This window comes from Rattus norvegicus, chromosome 4, assembly GCF_021556685.1.
Source record: "Rattus norvegicus strain SHRSP/BbbUtx chromosome 4, alternate assembly SHRSP_T2T, whole genome shotgun sequence".
Taxonomy (NCBI): domain Eukaryota; kingdom Metazoa; phylum Chordata; class Mammalia; order Rodentia; family Muridae; genus Rattus; species Rattus norvegicus.
In genome coordinates this window covers 178,073,435-178,088,988 of record NC_141537.1, presented here as the reverse complement: position 1 = coordinate 178,088,988, position 15,554 = coordinate 178,073,435, and the positions used below count along the sequence as shown (strand labels likewise).

Here is a 15,554-nt window from a genome sequence, read left to right as displayed (position 1 = left end):
CCAGAAGTATATCCTTGAGTATTTTCCGATGGTCTGTTGATGATAAATATTTGTTTTTGTTTGGAAATGTATTTATTTTTATGTTGGAAACATTTTAGCTGCAGGTGTTTTCTGTTGCACACGTGCTGTGGTGATCTGTGCTCTCAGGAAGCCTTCACTTGCATAACAGGGGTTCCGATAATTTGTGTACTTGAGCTAACATTTCTCTCTGCTTTCACCCATCCTATAGCTCTGGGTGTGGTCTTTTGCCTACATGCATGTATTGTGTACACCATGTTCATACTGGTGACCAAAAGAGGACATCAGATCCCCTAGAACTGGAGTTAGAGATGAGTGTGAGCTGCCATCTGGGTACTGTGACTTGGACTCTGGTTTCTGGAAAAACAGCCAGTGCTCTTAACTGCTGAACCATCTCCAGCCCTGGAACCTAAGATTTTTCATTTGTGTAGTGATTCTGACCAACTAATGCATTTCTAGAGATTCTGAGGTTTTTAATTTCTACTTATTTGAACGTCTAGTAAAGAAACACCTAGGGACAGAAAGGGCAAAGCAACAGGTTCTAGTGTAACAGATCTGTTTGAGCCTAGTGTGTTTCTAAGCGTGCTTTTAGGGAGTCTGTTCTTAGTGGTGCTGAAGATCAGACCCACAACCTCACACATCCTAATGAGAGCTCATCCAGTAAACCATCCCCATCTGGACATTCCTAGGACAGTACCAAGGATACAGTGCACTTACAGAGTGATTCTCCTTCGTAGGTTATGTCGGTTAAAAAAGAAAGCACAGGCAGAAGCCAACGCCACAGCTATCAGTAATCTCTTGCCGTTTATGGAATATGAAGTACACACCCAGCTGATGAACAAGCTCAAACTCAAAGGAATGAATGCTTTGTTTGGACTGAGAATTCAAATCACGGTGGGCGAGAACATGCTGATGGGCTTAGCGGTGAGTAGAGAGGCTGGAGAGCGTTGTGTGGATTCAGAGGGTTATGTAGGAGATAGGATAACCAGATGTGGTCGTGCATCCTCCTTGCCCACACCTAGGATCTGAGACAATGATCAGGAGAGCAAGGCCTGCCTAGACTACAGAGCAAGACCCTGTCTCAAAGGACTGAGTACACAAAAGTAGAAGATTTAGCTACAGACATGAAGCGTTCAACCGCTGGAAGTTTTAGGAAGGAGTCTCGTGGTTTACTTTTACATAGTGTTAAGGGATCTGTCTATCATTCCTAGTTTGTTGAGTTGAAACCACTGATTTGGACTCTATTATTGGGCTATTGACAGTCATAGGATTTTCATCAACGTGTTGGCAGATTTCAAATTGTATTTCATATGTCGTCTTTTCATGACATATAGAGATACTTAATTTATAAAATCTATAGACATTCTAGTCTTTTTCTCTCTATAAATTTATAGTTAAAATGCAAATTTGTTTTCTGTTTTACTTCCTCTTTTTATTAGGCCAAGTATGTAAATTTTATTTAACTTCTTTAGATTTTGAGGCAAGGTTCTTCCTAATGAATGCATGCCTTGAGGTCATGGTCCTTCTGCCTCAGCCTGCTGAGTACTGGATCTGGAGGTATGCACCACCATGCTCAGCTCTATGTTTTTGTATGTAGGAGATAATTCTGTGATTGTGGTGAGTGGAATAGTTTATGGCATTGATGTGACCTCAGGCCTGCTCCAGACAATGTTCTCATGCTCCCTGGTGATGCCGCTTACAGCCACCTGCCATTATCTGTGCCACTGCACTGTGTGTGCCAAAATCTCCGTTCTGAAGGAGAGCTTTTGTGGTAGCTGATAGGAGAGTCCCTTGCTAGGTGTCACTTAAGAGGAGAGGACAGTGCTGCCATGGGTCATTCCAGAGACGGGGTCATATGTGCTGACAGTGGTTTCAAATCCAGACCCATCTGGTTCTGCAGCTCCAGGCTGCTGTGTCATCAGTGTCTTAGCAAAGTTAGCTGATGCTAAGGCTTGTTAGGGCGTCTTAGTTGTTGACATAAGGAGCTGTGTTGTGGCTCTGTTATGAAGTTCTGGAAGTGCTGCCAAGGGCCAGTCTCAGCCACTGTGCAGACGTCATTTTAGAATGTCAAAAACTTGACAGTTGATGGGTTTCACATCAAATATACAAGCAAGCATCCAAGATATTGAGTGCCACCTCCCCTTGGCTCCCATAGCGCCACTCGAATGCTTCTTCTTCTTCTTCTCTTAGTGTTTCACATTTATTTGTAGACATGAATGCACCATGGTGCACAGACTATGGTGCACATGTTGGGACCATAGGGCAGCCTGTGGGAGTCACTTCTCCCCTTTCACCATGTAGGTCCATAGATGGGACTCAGGCCATCAGATTCTGCAGAGGGTCCCTTTATGTGCCACTTTGCCAGCCCTGGGTTTGCTCTTTTTGAGACAGAGTTTCACGTAGCCAGGCTGGTCTTGAACTTGTTATGTAGCTGAGGCTGGTCTTGAATTTCTGATCCTCTTAAGAGTTGGAATTACAGGCATGTGCTGCCACACCACCTTTATGCTTAGGTTTCTTTACATTTTCATTTTGCTCTGCTTGTAGCTTACACACACACACACACACGCACACACACACACACACACATTTTGTCTTGTTTTGTCTTTCCCATAATTTTCCAATACTGATAATGTCTACTGACTGATGCAAAGTGAGAAATTGTCACTGCGTGTCACGTAAATTGTTGGAGCAATGTAGTAAGATGGGTGAATGAGGTGGACAGTTGAGCCTGCCTCTGTCACCACGTCCTTTCCGTACTTGACCGCAGCTGTTTGCCACGGTGGCCCTTCTATAGGCAGACTGCCTACTCATTGGTGGCAAAGCTGTTGTAGCAATTTTCCTTTTGCTAAGGGATCTCTGGTTTCAAGTTAGTTTTATTTATTTAATGTATTCTAAGAGACAGCTTTATCCTCTAGCCCAGGCAGGCCTGGAAGTCACACTGAAGCTCAGGCTCGCCTGGGAGATCACATTCTCCTGGACAGTTCTCAGAATTCACCCTCCCCTCCCCCTTCTTTCTCTCTCTCTTTCTTTCTCACTCTCTTTCTTTCTTCTTCTTGTATAAGTATGAGGTATGGCTTTAGAAGTTATAGCTGGTTGTGCTGTCATGTAGTTAGAGGTCCCCTTTCAGAGCTGTCACCATCACTTAGGAACCCCCAGAGCACATCAACCCTGTTGGCAGAGAGCTTTTGAATGTTCTTGCAGGCGTGGCCTAGCCATGTGTGTTTTGTACAGAGCAAAGTGCACATTTCTAGACAGGAAACGTAAAGCCATTGCTGTTTGGTGTTCTGTCTGATTATATCCCTGTTATTTTCACAAGTCGGCCACAGGGGTCTACTTAGCAGCCTTACCAACGCCTGGTGGTATCCAGATTGCTGGGAAGACCCCTAATGATGGCTCCTATGAGCAGCACATCTCCCATATGCAGAAGAAAATAAACGACACGATTGCAAAAAACAAAGAACTGTATGAGATCAACCCCCCGGTGAGTGCCTGAGGCCTGCACAGGGAGTGCACCAGCTACTGGCGGGGTGGAGGGTATTTGGAGGGTGTTTTCCTTTGAGCATGGGTGCTCTTCACTCCTTACTGTCCTTGTTTAAATGTCTCCTGTTTGAGGAGGCCTTCCCTTACCTAGTGTCCACAGGGCAGGCCTCCTTCCAGGTCTTAACTTCTCACATGTGCACGTGTCTCTCTGTGTGTATGTGTGTGTGCATGTTCACATGTGCATATGTCTGTGTGTGGGCATGTTCACATGTGCATGTGTCTTTTCTGTATGTGTGTGTGTGCATGTTCACTTGTGCATATGTCTGTGTGTGTGCATGGTCACATGTGCACGTGTCTGTGTGTGTGTGTATGTGTGCACATGCTCGCATGTTCATGGGCTTGACTTTATGGGACACTACACACCTGCCCATCGCAGCCTGTAAACCAAAGCTCTACTGCAGCCATTCTTCTTGTTCTAGAAGGGTCTCCCCAGCAGTAAGTAGCCTCTCAGTCTATACTTGTAAAATGGCTATGTAAGTAGTTTAAAATGCTCCCTTTTTTGGCTGGAGTATTGACTTACATCTAGAATCTCAGCTGTTGGGAAGCTGAGGCAGGATTGTTATGGGTTTGAGGCAGTGTGGGATTGGCTGAATGCAGAAGAGAAAGTAATGATGCAGAAGTCTGACTCCGTCATAATGGGAAGACAGCGTGTGGCAGACCATCAGCAGCACTGCGTGCCTGGAGGGCACCGTGAAGGAAGGTGGTCCTGTGGGAGACCAGGATTGAACACTAGAAATCCTTACTGAGCATCTTCATGCCTAGAACTGTTCACACAGCTCCACCTCACGCAGTGTAGAGGTGACTTAACAAACACAGGGAAGTCTGGCCATGTAGCTCAGCCCAGCACAGTGTCGTAGCATGTGCTTGGCCCTAGATTTGATCTCTTTTGCTACAGAATAAATAAAGAAGGCACACAGAGCAAATTGTGTGTAAGTTATGTGCAGAGTCTGTGTCATCTTGGGCAACTGGGGCATCCACCTATTTTGATATCCATGGGGTTGTGGAAGCAGCGCCCCATGGACACTGAGGGATGACTTAAGAGCCCCTTGGAAACCAGTACTTAGTAAGAATGCAGACTAAGTTCCTTTTCCCAGTAAACCTGCTTTTCCTTTCATATAAGTCAGGTTTTTGAGGAAGGAGAAAGTGTGTTGTGATTTTAAGAATTCCAACATGTGCAGACTTTGCTCCAATGTCTTCCCTTTACTTCAGACATTAAACTTATTACTATCTTTATCTTAGAAATGGTCTGACAAAGTGCCAAGGATGACTGCTAGGCCACTGGCCCATAACAGTTTCAGGTTTTTATTTTGTACAGCAGTCAGTCTGTGCCCACCTTTCAATATAGAAAGATTAACTATACATTTTATTTTATTTTAATTATGTATTTATAGGGAGGCAGCAGCACAATGTGTATGTGAATGTGTGTACTTGCAGAGAGATGTGCTTGCCCTACGTGGTTTCTTCACTTAGTTTCTAGCTCAGAGCTGCGTCTGTTTCTCACTTTTTGTTAATTGTACTGAACCCCCTCTTGGATGTGTGCAGTGGCTCTGAAAAGAGGTCTCTTTTCTTAGGCACATGCTAGCAGTGACCATTTCACACGGTCTTGGAGACCTCTATTATAACCCTTAAAGGCAGTTCTTGCAGCAGCAGCAGCAGCAGCAGCAGCAGCAGCAGCAGCAGCAGCAGCAGCAGCAGCAGCAGGCTCTCTCTGCCTGTTGTGCTCACACATCATGGCCCAGGTTGACTGTTTAAAACACACATCTGTGCAGTATGACATCATACACTGCTATAGAAGATCAGCTTTGTTGCTGTCGAAGATTATTTAGCATGATGAATTAATTATACAGCCTGTACATGCATTTATTTGTATATGTGTGTATTATCTTGTCATATACACACACTTCTTATTTTCACATTTAACTATCATGAGCCTTGAAGGGCTGCGCTGGGGAAGAGGGGCTGTGAAAGACTAGTGCCCCCTGCTGGAGGGTCTTTGCATCTTTGTAGCCAATGGTACTTCAGATGCTTCCCAGGCACACGTCTGGACAGTCTGTAGAGTACATGTTCCCCATGCTCCCTGGCTGTGCACTACATGTCACCTTGACCTTGTTACACCCTGGGCAGTTAACCTGCTTTTGTAGACAAAAGAAAACATCCATATCTTCTGTGACCCAAAAGACGAGACTGTAGACTCCAGTGAGTTCTCTCACCAGGAAGCTGCGTGTGAGTATAAGTAAGGCTTTAAAGCAAAGCGAAGAATTGAGTGTCTGGAATTACGTCTCTTTCAGGAGGTGTGTGAAGAGATGATAGGATCACCCATCCCAGAGCCCAGACAGCGCTCAAGACTCTTAAGATCGCAGTCGGAAAGTTCTGATGAAGTTACAGAGTTAGACCTCTCACATGGGAAGAAAGATGCTTTTGTTTTAGAGGTAATACTCATTGCAGTAATGTCCTAAAAGTCTGAGAAGACAAATGTTTATAGTTGGATTCTAAACTGATGTGACAGCTTGTGCTGTGTCACAGCCATCAGGGAAGTGGTAGAAATTTAATGTATTGACCATAGCAGCGCTTGGTAACTGGTGCGGTACTGTAACTAGCTCTGAGGCCACGTGTGTTAAAGTAATAGTTAAAATGTGAGTTGAGCAACCCCCATTGTGGTTTGAATCGGTTTGGCCTCTGTAGACATTGTGTTTGAATGCTTGGCCCATAGGGAGCGGCACTAATAGGAAGGATAGCCTTGTTGGGGGAAGTGTTGTCTCTGTGGGGTTGGCTTTGAGGTTTCTCTACTTGAGCTCTGCCCAGTTGGGGAAAGAGTCTCCTCATGGCTGCTTTTGGATCAAAATGTAGAACCCTGTGCTCCTCTAGCACTGCAGTGTCATGCTTCCCACCGTGATAATGGACTGCATCTCTGAAACTGTGAGCCAGCCCCAATTAAATGTCTGCTTTTATAAGAGCTGCCATGGTGTTTCATAATACAGTGAAGCCCAAACTATGATACTCATCAAAAATCTAAAATCGGAATTGCCCAGAAATTCCAAATTTGGGGGCTGGGGCTGTAGCTCGCTTGGTAAAGTGCTTACCTAACGTTCACAAGCCTTGTTCAGGGTCCTCAGCACCATGTGAGCTGGACAAGTTGTTGAAGCCTCTGATCCTGCTCCTCCAGAGGAGGTATCCTTCCCTGTAGAGCGAGTTCAAGGCTGGCTCCCAAACAAAACAATTAGAAAGTTCACCTCTAGATTTTGGTTCTGGAGCATTTTAGTTTCTGGAGTTAAAGAGTAGGCGTGCACAGCTTCTAATATCTGTGTAGACATCAGAGTCTAGAGCGCTGGGAGCTGAAGGAACTGAAATCCCGAAGGGAAAAGACACTCAGTCTGAAATGGTTTTCCACTTGGAGTTGTTTTTGTAAGCCTGCATGACTTCAAACCAGAAAGTGTACTGGTTTTATTTTATCTATGTGTCTGTCTGTCTGTCTGTCTGTCTGCCTGCCTGTCTGTCTTATTTATCTACCTACCTACCTACCTACCTACCTACCTACCTACCTACCTACCTACCTAGTTGGCTTTTCAAGACAGAGTTTCTCTGTGTAGCTGTCCTGGAACCCTCTTTGTAGACCAAACTGGCCTCAAACTCAGCAATCTTGAACATTGTGGTTCAAGTAGGGATTATAGCTGTGTGGCACAGGGCCCAGCTTGACGTACTGTTTTAGCACAGTGTGACTGTCCTCACTTTCATGACTGTATTGACAAGCATTGCTGTATGCACTCCGTAATGCTCTCACTGAGTCCTGAATGCAGTGTGTTCTTGCTGCATGCATGAGGTCTGTTGACACTTGGGACCCTGGAGCTCCTTTTCTGAAGAGTGGCTGTGGCGTGGTCCTCAGCAGCTCACTGTTCTCAGTCAGTGTCCCTCACTCCTCCCTGAGAGCAGCTTAGGAGAGACAGAGGAATGATGCAGGCACATTGCTGAGGAGAATCTGGTGATTTGAACGCAGTGACTCTGGAAGCTGGTCATAGAATTGTTGGAATGAGATGGGAGAGGAGAGTCTGAAACATGGTAAGTGATAAGGGAGACACCCATGTGACAAGCACTTGAGTGAGACAAGAAGGCCTTTTGGTTTTCTATCTGTTTGTTTTTTTAAAGATTTACTCATATTTTTATGCATGTGTGTATGTGTGTGCACCTTCATGAGTTTATTCAGGTTGTCCCTGAGGCCAGAGAGATCCAGATCCCCGCTGTTGGAATTATAGGCATTTGTTATGACCCGCCCAGTATGGGTGCTAGGAACCAAAGCCAGATCCTCTGTAACAACAATATGTGCTCTTAACTGCTGAACTTCCCATCTGGCTCCAAGATGAGTTTTCATTCGCAGAAAACTCAAACTGGTTTGTTTTCCATTGCTCTGTGGTTAAGGATGGGGGAGGAAAGGGAGCTCGGTGGAGCAGCACTGTGGTTCAAGCAGGTGATTGGCTCTGGGCCGTGAGGTCACCACAGCCAGCGGTAACACCAGTGCTTTCTGGAGCTTGTAAGGAATGGGGTTGTTAGGACTCTACTTCAAATCTAGGACAAGGCAGCATCAAGTTGGGGCCCTAGAAATGTCTTAACAAACTCTTCAGGTGGCTAAGCATCCCCTCAAGTTTGATCTGGTGTATGATATCAGGTGATGGGGTCCTGGCTGGGCAGACACACAAAGGAAAAAATATTTCCATTGTGGCCAGAAGATGGGGGCAGGGGACAGACTTATTGAGAAAAGAGAGAGATGGGGAACACTGTGACTCTGTGTCGTGTTTGGGGAGTCATGGCTTGGGTGTGGCCATGACTGGGTATCGAGGCTGAAGTGTGGGGTAATGTGGCCGTGGGATGCTGTAAGAATACTGTTTTTATTTAGGCTTGTTTATATTATATGCAGAGTATTTTCATAAACGTTTTTGAAATGTCTGCATAAAAATAATGTCAGTATACTTTAATGTATAAAAGGTTTTACTTAGAAGTATTTTAAGTTGTTACTATGGGGAAATTTGCTGATGCTTTTACATTTTTATTTGTTTATATGCATGTGTCTGTGTGTGTATGAGCATATGTGTGGGGGTGTCTGCAGAAGCAAGAGAGGATATCTCAGTTACTTTTCTATTGCTATGAAGAGACACCATGACCAAGGCAACTTATAGAAACAAAGAGTTTATTGAGGCTTATGATTCCAGAGGGGTAGAGTCCATGACCATCATGGTGGAGCACAACAGTAGGCAGGTAGATGTGGTAATGGAGAAGTAGCTTAGAGCTTTCGTCCTTATCTGTAAGGAGCAGGCAGAGAGAAGGAGCCAGCTTTGGAAACTTCAGAGCCGACCCCAAATGACACACCTCCTCCAACATGGCTGTGCCTCCAAACCCTTTCCAAACAGTTCTTCCACCTGCAGATCAGGTGCTTGGATCCATGATCCTCTGGGGCCGTTCTTATTCCCACTGTCACACAGGGCATTGGGTCCGCTGAGACTGGAGTTTCAGAGTTGTGAGTCTCTCAGTTTGGGTGCCAGGAACCAAACTCTGGTCCTCAGAAGAGCAGCACACACTCTTAACTCTGAGACACTGTTCAAGCCCCCATGTTAAACGCATTAGCAGGGGAAATGGCTCTGTATTTTCTTAGTTCTTAACGCTTGAGCTTTTCAGAGAATGAAAATAGCTTTTACGGAATCGGGACAACTTCAGTATTTGGGTAGATGGTTACACAGTAGTTTTGTCTTTCTGTTTCTAGATCGATGACACTGATGCCATGGAAGATGTGCACTCCCTCCTCACTGATGTTCCTCCTCCTTCAGGTACGCAGCGAGCCAGCTTTGCAATAAAGCAGGTGTGCGTCGGTGTGAGAGGGCTGGCTTTCTTCTTAGACAGTTAGTCATTTATTGTTTTTGAAATGGGGTCTCAGGTATCTCAGGCTTCATTGAACTCAGTATGTAGTCAAAAGTAATAAAAATTTTATATTTATACTTTATAGTTGAGAAATATTATTTCTAAAAACCAAAATTAGTAAGCTATCATATTTTAATCATAATTTGTTTTGGCAGGTTTTTATAGTTGTAATACAGAAATTATGCCTGGCATAAATAATTGGACATCAGAAATACAGGTAAATTTTTATCAGATTGAAGCAAATACCACATACGTAAGTTTTACTTAAATATCTATTCTTTTTGACCCCCAATAGCAGTTACAAACCCTTTTTTTCTTTTTAATCTCATTAGTTATTCATTATTTGCCAGTTCTGTCAATTTTTAGACTTTAGGAAAGAAATAACAAGGTGTCATGTTGTTCTTTCTCCTGCACCTAGATGTTCACGTCAGTAAGAGTGGTCAGACTGAGTAGCCTCAACCTGACTAACCAAGCTCTCAATAAGAACTTCAACGGCCTCTGTGAGAACTTACTCAAGGTAGGGGCCTGCGGCTTAGAACCCACGTGAACTGGACTGGGCTTCCTTGTCCCTAGTGCCTCACGTGGCTGGGTGTATGCTGTGTCTGTGAGCCTGTCAGTCTCACCTGTGCCGCACGGGGCCACTGGCTTCCTGTTGCTCTTCTAAGGAAAGAAGGTTGAACTTAGCAGCTCAGCTTTCATACAAATGTGGTCATCTGTCGGGTGTTTTCAAGAGCCCGAGTTGTTGACAACTTTAAAGCTTTATTGTGTGTGTGTGTTTGGCTCAGAGTGGTGGGTTGGATAAAGTTGTGTTGACCAATTGCAGTGATAACCTGTGACTGGGCTTCCTCTGTCCCTTGCCTTCCAAGAGTCCCACCTCTTACTTCATGTCCCCTGTGTTTACATGGTCACATTCTACAGACACCCAACCTTCCCGACAGACAGTCGCTGCCACTGCACTCTCAGAGATGAGAAGCCAGTTTAGCTGTCTGCATGGTTCTCACCTTTGGTGGTTGGTGTCTCTGGGCAGTTAACTCTGTGCACCGTTAGCATGCGGGGAAGAGTGGAGTCACCGTCTTCTCCTTTCCGCAGAGCCTGTATTTCAAACTTCGGTCCATGACCCCCTGCTGCCTCTGCCACGTAAACTTCACAGTGTCTCTGCCTGAAGACGAGTTAATCCAGGTAATGCAGGTGCCGCTGACCGCAGAAGACGCTGCTGGCCCTTCATGATCTGCTTTAGTTTAATGTCACCATAGTCAGTAACTTCATACAGTGTTTTAGCTCAGACTATCTGAAGGTATATACTAGCTTGCCTCAGACTGTGTATTTCTTTTGTTTTATTGCTGGTTCTCTGCAGGGGAACCAGAGGAGATGTTGCATGTGTGAATTTATGTAGACTTCTGATTGAGAGTCTTAATCAGGAAGGGAGACCTAGTCAGGTGACACAGGTTGTCCCTTGGTGCTGAAAGAAAATTGTAAGAATTGAATTTTATCGGTGGTTACGTTACCCATCACAGTTGTTTGATTGTAGGTTACAGTCACAGCAGTTGCTATAAGTTTTGACAAACACCAGGCCTTACAGACCACAAAGACCCTCGTGGAGAAGTCACTGCAGAGAGGTGAGCTTGGGCTTCTGGGAAGTAGAGCTCACACCTGCCTGTCACAGCTTTGCGGCAGGCTAGGGTTAAAGCTGGACCAAGACGGTTGTGAGTAACTGCTGTGCTGCCTCAGCCTCCACAGATAATGAAGATGGGCTGCAGTTCCCGCTGGAGCTCTGCTCGGACTCCCTGCCTTCTCATCCTTTCCCGGCAGCTAAAGGTTGGTCCTGTGTGAGGCTGGGAGGCTGGGAGGCTCTCCTCGGATGTCTGTCCTTCACCCCCCATTGTGTGTTGGTAAAGAGTTTCTCTGTAAACAGTGAAGGTCATTTTTCTTATGTTCCCTACAAAATTTTTACTTTTAATTTCTCATGTATATATTTAAATATAGTGTATTTGGTGTTTTATCTGGTAAGTTATTTTCTAGTAGAGGTTTTTATTTGGATTTTCATAAAATCTCCAGGGGGATGCACAGATTTGACAGGAATGTGCTTCTGTCTCTCCCCCCTTCCCCCAAGACAGGGTTTCTCTGGGTAACCCCGTGTGTCCTAGAACTCCGTCTAGACCAGGCTGGCCTTGAACTCTGCCTCCCGTGTGCTGGGATTCAAGGTGTGTGACAGCACTGCCCAGCCCATGCTTCTATCCTATACACGATGGCTGGAATGAAGGACAATGGTTTTATAAGATACTGATAGCTTTTAAAATACAAAATAAGCTCCACTTAATGAGAAAATTCTTAAAAACATGGGAGGACTGCTCTCTTTGTTTTGTATAATTTTTGACTTCTCAAAACGGTTCTGTCTAATTACATTACCTATTCATTAAATGCAGTTTATATGTTTTCTAAAGGTTTTAATTGAGAAATAATTCATTTGTTAACATCAAATTAGTTACTATAATCATTATATTTCATAACAATTGAAATTGTTGCTATCTGAATATTTTTATTTGGTAACAAATTATATGTAAAACAAAATGACTGTGTATGTGTGTGTGTTATGTGTGTGTTGTGTGTGTGTGTTATGTGTGTGTGTTTGTATGTGTGTATGTGTTTGTATGTGTGTTGTGTGTGTGTATGTGTGTGTGTGTTATGTGTGTGTATGTGTGTTGTGTGTGTGTGTATGTGTGAACGTGTGTTGTGTGTGTGTGTGTGTGTTCACTAAACCAGTCATTGCATGGTCTATCTGTCCATGTAGGACACATGTTTATCTCACAGTCCATAGATTTGAAGAGACAGCTATGTTTGGATTCTGAACTGGGAACTTTGCTTATCTTTCTTGTGTCATCAACTACACTCCCATCTAGAACGTGTTCAGAAAATCTTAGCATTCCTTAACTTTCTCGGAAGAATAAAGAGGAAATCCAATTCAAGGGAATCTGGGGTCAGACTTCCGATTAATTTCTAGAGAGGAATATTATTGTTAAGAATCTTCTCGAGGGACTTGCCGAAATGGCTCCGAGGTTATACTGCACTTGCCATTGGGATGGCTTTTAGTTCCCAGTGCACACAACAGTTGCGGCAGCTCACAACCGTCTATAGTTAGTCTCAGGGACCTGATGCCCTCCTGGCCTCTTTGGTTATCAGAAACGCATACTCTGAACAGACGTACATGCATGCAGAACACTCTACACACAAAATAAAAGTAAGTCTTACAAAAGGCTTCCTTGAGTCCCTTAGATACCCCTTATATACCTCTTCAGGGATCATTTGTCCTTCCTCTACAGTGAGAAACCACCCCTAAACCTAGTCAGTAAGGGTTTAATCTGTTGCTAATTTGCAAGAATATGTGTTTGGAATTGGGGTGCATTTTAGCTGGATTGTAGCCATGTTGTCATTACTAACTGGACTCTGCAGAGGATTAGCATGAAGCTTGTAAGTTTGCCGTATCCATAGTGACGCTTCCAAAATGTCGCAGCCAGTTATAACCACTGCTTATGTGGTCAGCATTATGAAATGGTACTGTGAATTTTGTGAGCTGAAGAACAAGGGGGAAACATCTGGCTGGAATGTCTTATGTCTGTGCTGCCTGAAGCGCTTACTGCTGATGTCGGGCGCATCAGGGGCCTGAGGCGGATGGGCACTGAGGAAAGCCTGGTGACAATGCTGTTACAAAGCCGGTGTGCCAGCAAGATGGCTGATGGTAGACCTCTGCCAGCCTCTGCCAGCAAGATGGCTGACGGTAGACCTCTGCCAGCCTCGGCTTCTCACGCCTACAGTCTCAAGTTTTACCCTTCCTCTTAGCCTTTAGATTAAGTTTTAAAAATATTTTTTGTTTCTATGTTTGTGATTGTTAACATGTTTGTATTATTTAAAAAGTAAATGAAAGACTGAATTCATGTCCAGGTTCAGAGAGCTTCCATAATTACCAGTTTTTCCAAGGAGCTCCAGTGAGGTAAAGCAGCGCGTCAGATTCCTCTCTAAGGTCTAGAGTCCTTCCTAGCAGCCTCAGTGTGGGAGGTTAGCTCTGTAGGTCACAGGGTTGGCTCTAGATCTTACTTAAGAAAGGGTTTCCAGAGTTGGAGAAACATTGTCACACCACACCACCTGCACTGCTGTCCTAAAATCAGAATTAGCAGTCATATCTACTAATAGGTAAAATATACTAAAATGTGGGCCACCCAGTGATCTATGCAGAAACTGCTTGCCTGGACCATGAAAACCAACAGTGAGCAGTGTCTCTGTGTCTCTCGAGTAGTTGTGTAAGTTCTGGTTTGTGTCGCATGCATATATTGTCTGTACTTCCTCTCATCCTTTCAGGAGAACACGAGTTAACTATGTCTGTAAAGTTATTTTAAGGTAATTCAGAAGGTTTGAGGATAAGGTGGGTGGGAAAGGTTTGAAGATTAGAGCACCGCTCTTGTAATGGGACTGGACATTGGATAGAATAGAAAGTGCGTGAAAATCTACATTTAGCAGTGAAGAGGAGTCTGGGAGAGGAAGGCAGGAGAGTTGGGAGGAATGCAGAGGGTCTCCCTTCTGTGGCTTTGCTGAGGTGGCCGGCTGAGCAGGCAGAATTGCTTCTTTTAAAAAGTTCTATAAACATTGACTTCTAATTAACAGTCATGTTCTCAAAAAAACAAACAAACAAACAAACAAAATACAAAAGGAATGATTTGCTACCTGTTTAATTCCCATTATGTTGACAAGGAGAATAATCTGAAGAGCCAAGCATGTGTTTATTAACAATTGTGCTTTGCTTAGGATTAACCTTTTGTTGTTATTGATTGATTGGTTGATTGACTGATTGTTAGCAACAAGGGTAAACGTCATGTACTGCGTTCATTCCACAGATCTGTCCTAATCCACCATACAGAGTAAGTCAGGGCCTCCATGTCCAGTTCTCCCTCTCATGGTGCATTGTTCAGTTTTGTTTTTCAAGGTAACGTGTTTATTAGTTTGTCTCCGATTTCTGGTTGACTCCGTGTCATTTAGATAGTTACTGTGATTTGTTTGCTGTGAAATATTAAAAGGTGTTGGTTTCAGTCATTTCTCAAAGGCCGTCAGGATTTCTAGATAAGTCTTAGGAAGAGCATACATGATGTGGTCTCACCATGAAGTGTTTCCTAGGCTTTTCCTAGGCTGTGCTGTAAGAAGGCATGGGTGGCCCATGTTTTACACCACTTTCATAATGGTTCAACCTCATCAGTATCCATGCTTCTGACTTTTTTCTGTTGTTGTTGTTTTAATATACTTTTTAAATGATGCATATAAAAAGGAAGATATAAAATATAGTGTAAGTGAAGATATTTGGGCTAAAAATTTTAACTGAAAATTTTCTCATAGGATGCAGATGAGCACAATAATTTTCTGCATTAATGTATCTAAAAGGTTAACACTGCTTTAAAATCTGGAGGTATAAATTTTGAATATTAGTTATGGTGAGCTTGAACAACTAAAGTTGTTCTATAAGTTATGGTGACTTGAACAACTATAAACCACATACTACTTTAAACATATCTCAAATATGTTATAAATCTAATCTATTATAGAGTGATGGTTTTATTTAGCTCTTCACTGTTTGATACTATCAGAAAGTTTAATAGGATGACGTAGTTTTTATTGGTTAAAAGATGGACCAGGACCTTTCAGTTTCCCCGTTCCTGTCTCTGTGCTGCTTGGCGCTCGCTCGCTCAGTCCTTCCTGCTTAGTGGCAGGTGCTGTGGCCTGGTAGCCATGACTACAGGGGTCAGCATGAAAATCGGCCAACATTAGCTTTTAGTCTCCAACAAACGAAGAATGTTTCTGAATCCTTAACTATATATAGTAGCTCTTTATACTACTACAAATACCTTTATATAGTACCAGTCTCATAGGCATCTGCTGTCTGCCCTTTACAAATTGTATATTTTGATGTTATGATCAAAATGGTGACAGCAATAAAAAGAATTTGTGAATAGTTTTCATGTAGTTGGATGGCCAAAGTGCTGGCAGGGGAGGGATGCTATCGGGTAGGGAATGAGGAGAATGAGAAACGAGAGAGAGAGAGAGAGAGAGAGAGAGAG

General features: G+C 43.7%; 1 protein-coding gene across 50 annotated transcripts in view; it reads left to right on the top strand.

The window, feature by feature from the left end:
• The window catches only part of C2cd5 (C2 calcium-dependent domain containing 5), an 86,099-nt gene that overhangs the window by 58,985 nt on the left and 11,560 nt on the right, over positions 1–15,554 (top strand). For 37 of the 50 annotated variants that reach the window (XM_087658349.1, XM_087658347.1, XM_087658344.1 and 34 more), the window contains 9 exon segments: positions 756–942; positions 3,335–3,499; positions 5,847–5,987; positions 9,305–9,368; positions 9,615–9,676; positions 9,878–9,976; positions 10,549–10,638; positions 10,988–11,075; positions 11,188–11,274. In XM_087658349.1, coding sequence (XP_087514475.1) covers positions 756–942; positions 3,335–3,499; positions 5,847–5,987; positions 9,305–9,368; positions 9,615–9,676; positions 9,878–9,976; positions 10,549–10,638; positions 10,988–11,075; positions 11,188–11,274 — 983 coding nt within the window. 50 annotated transcript variants of the gene reach the window in all.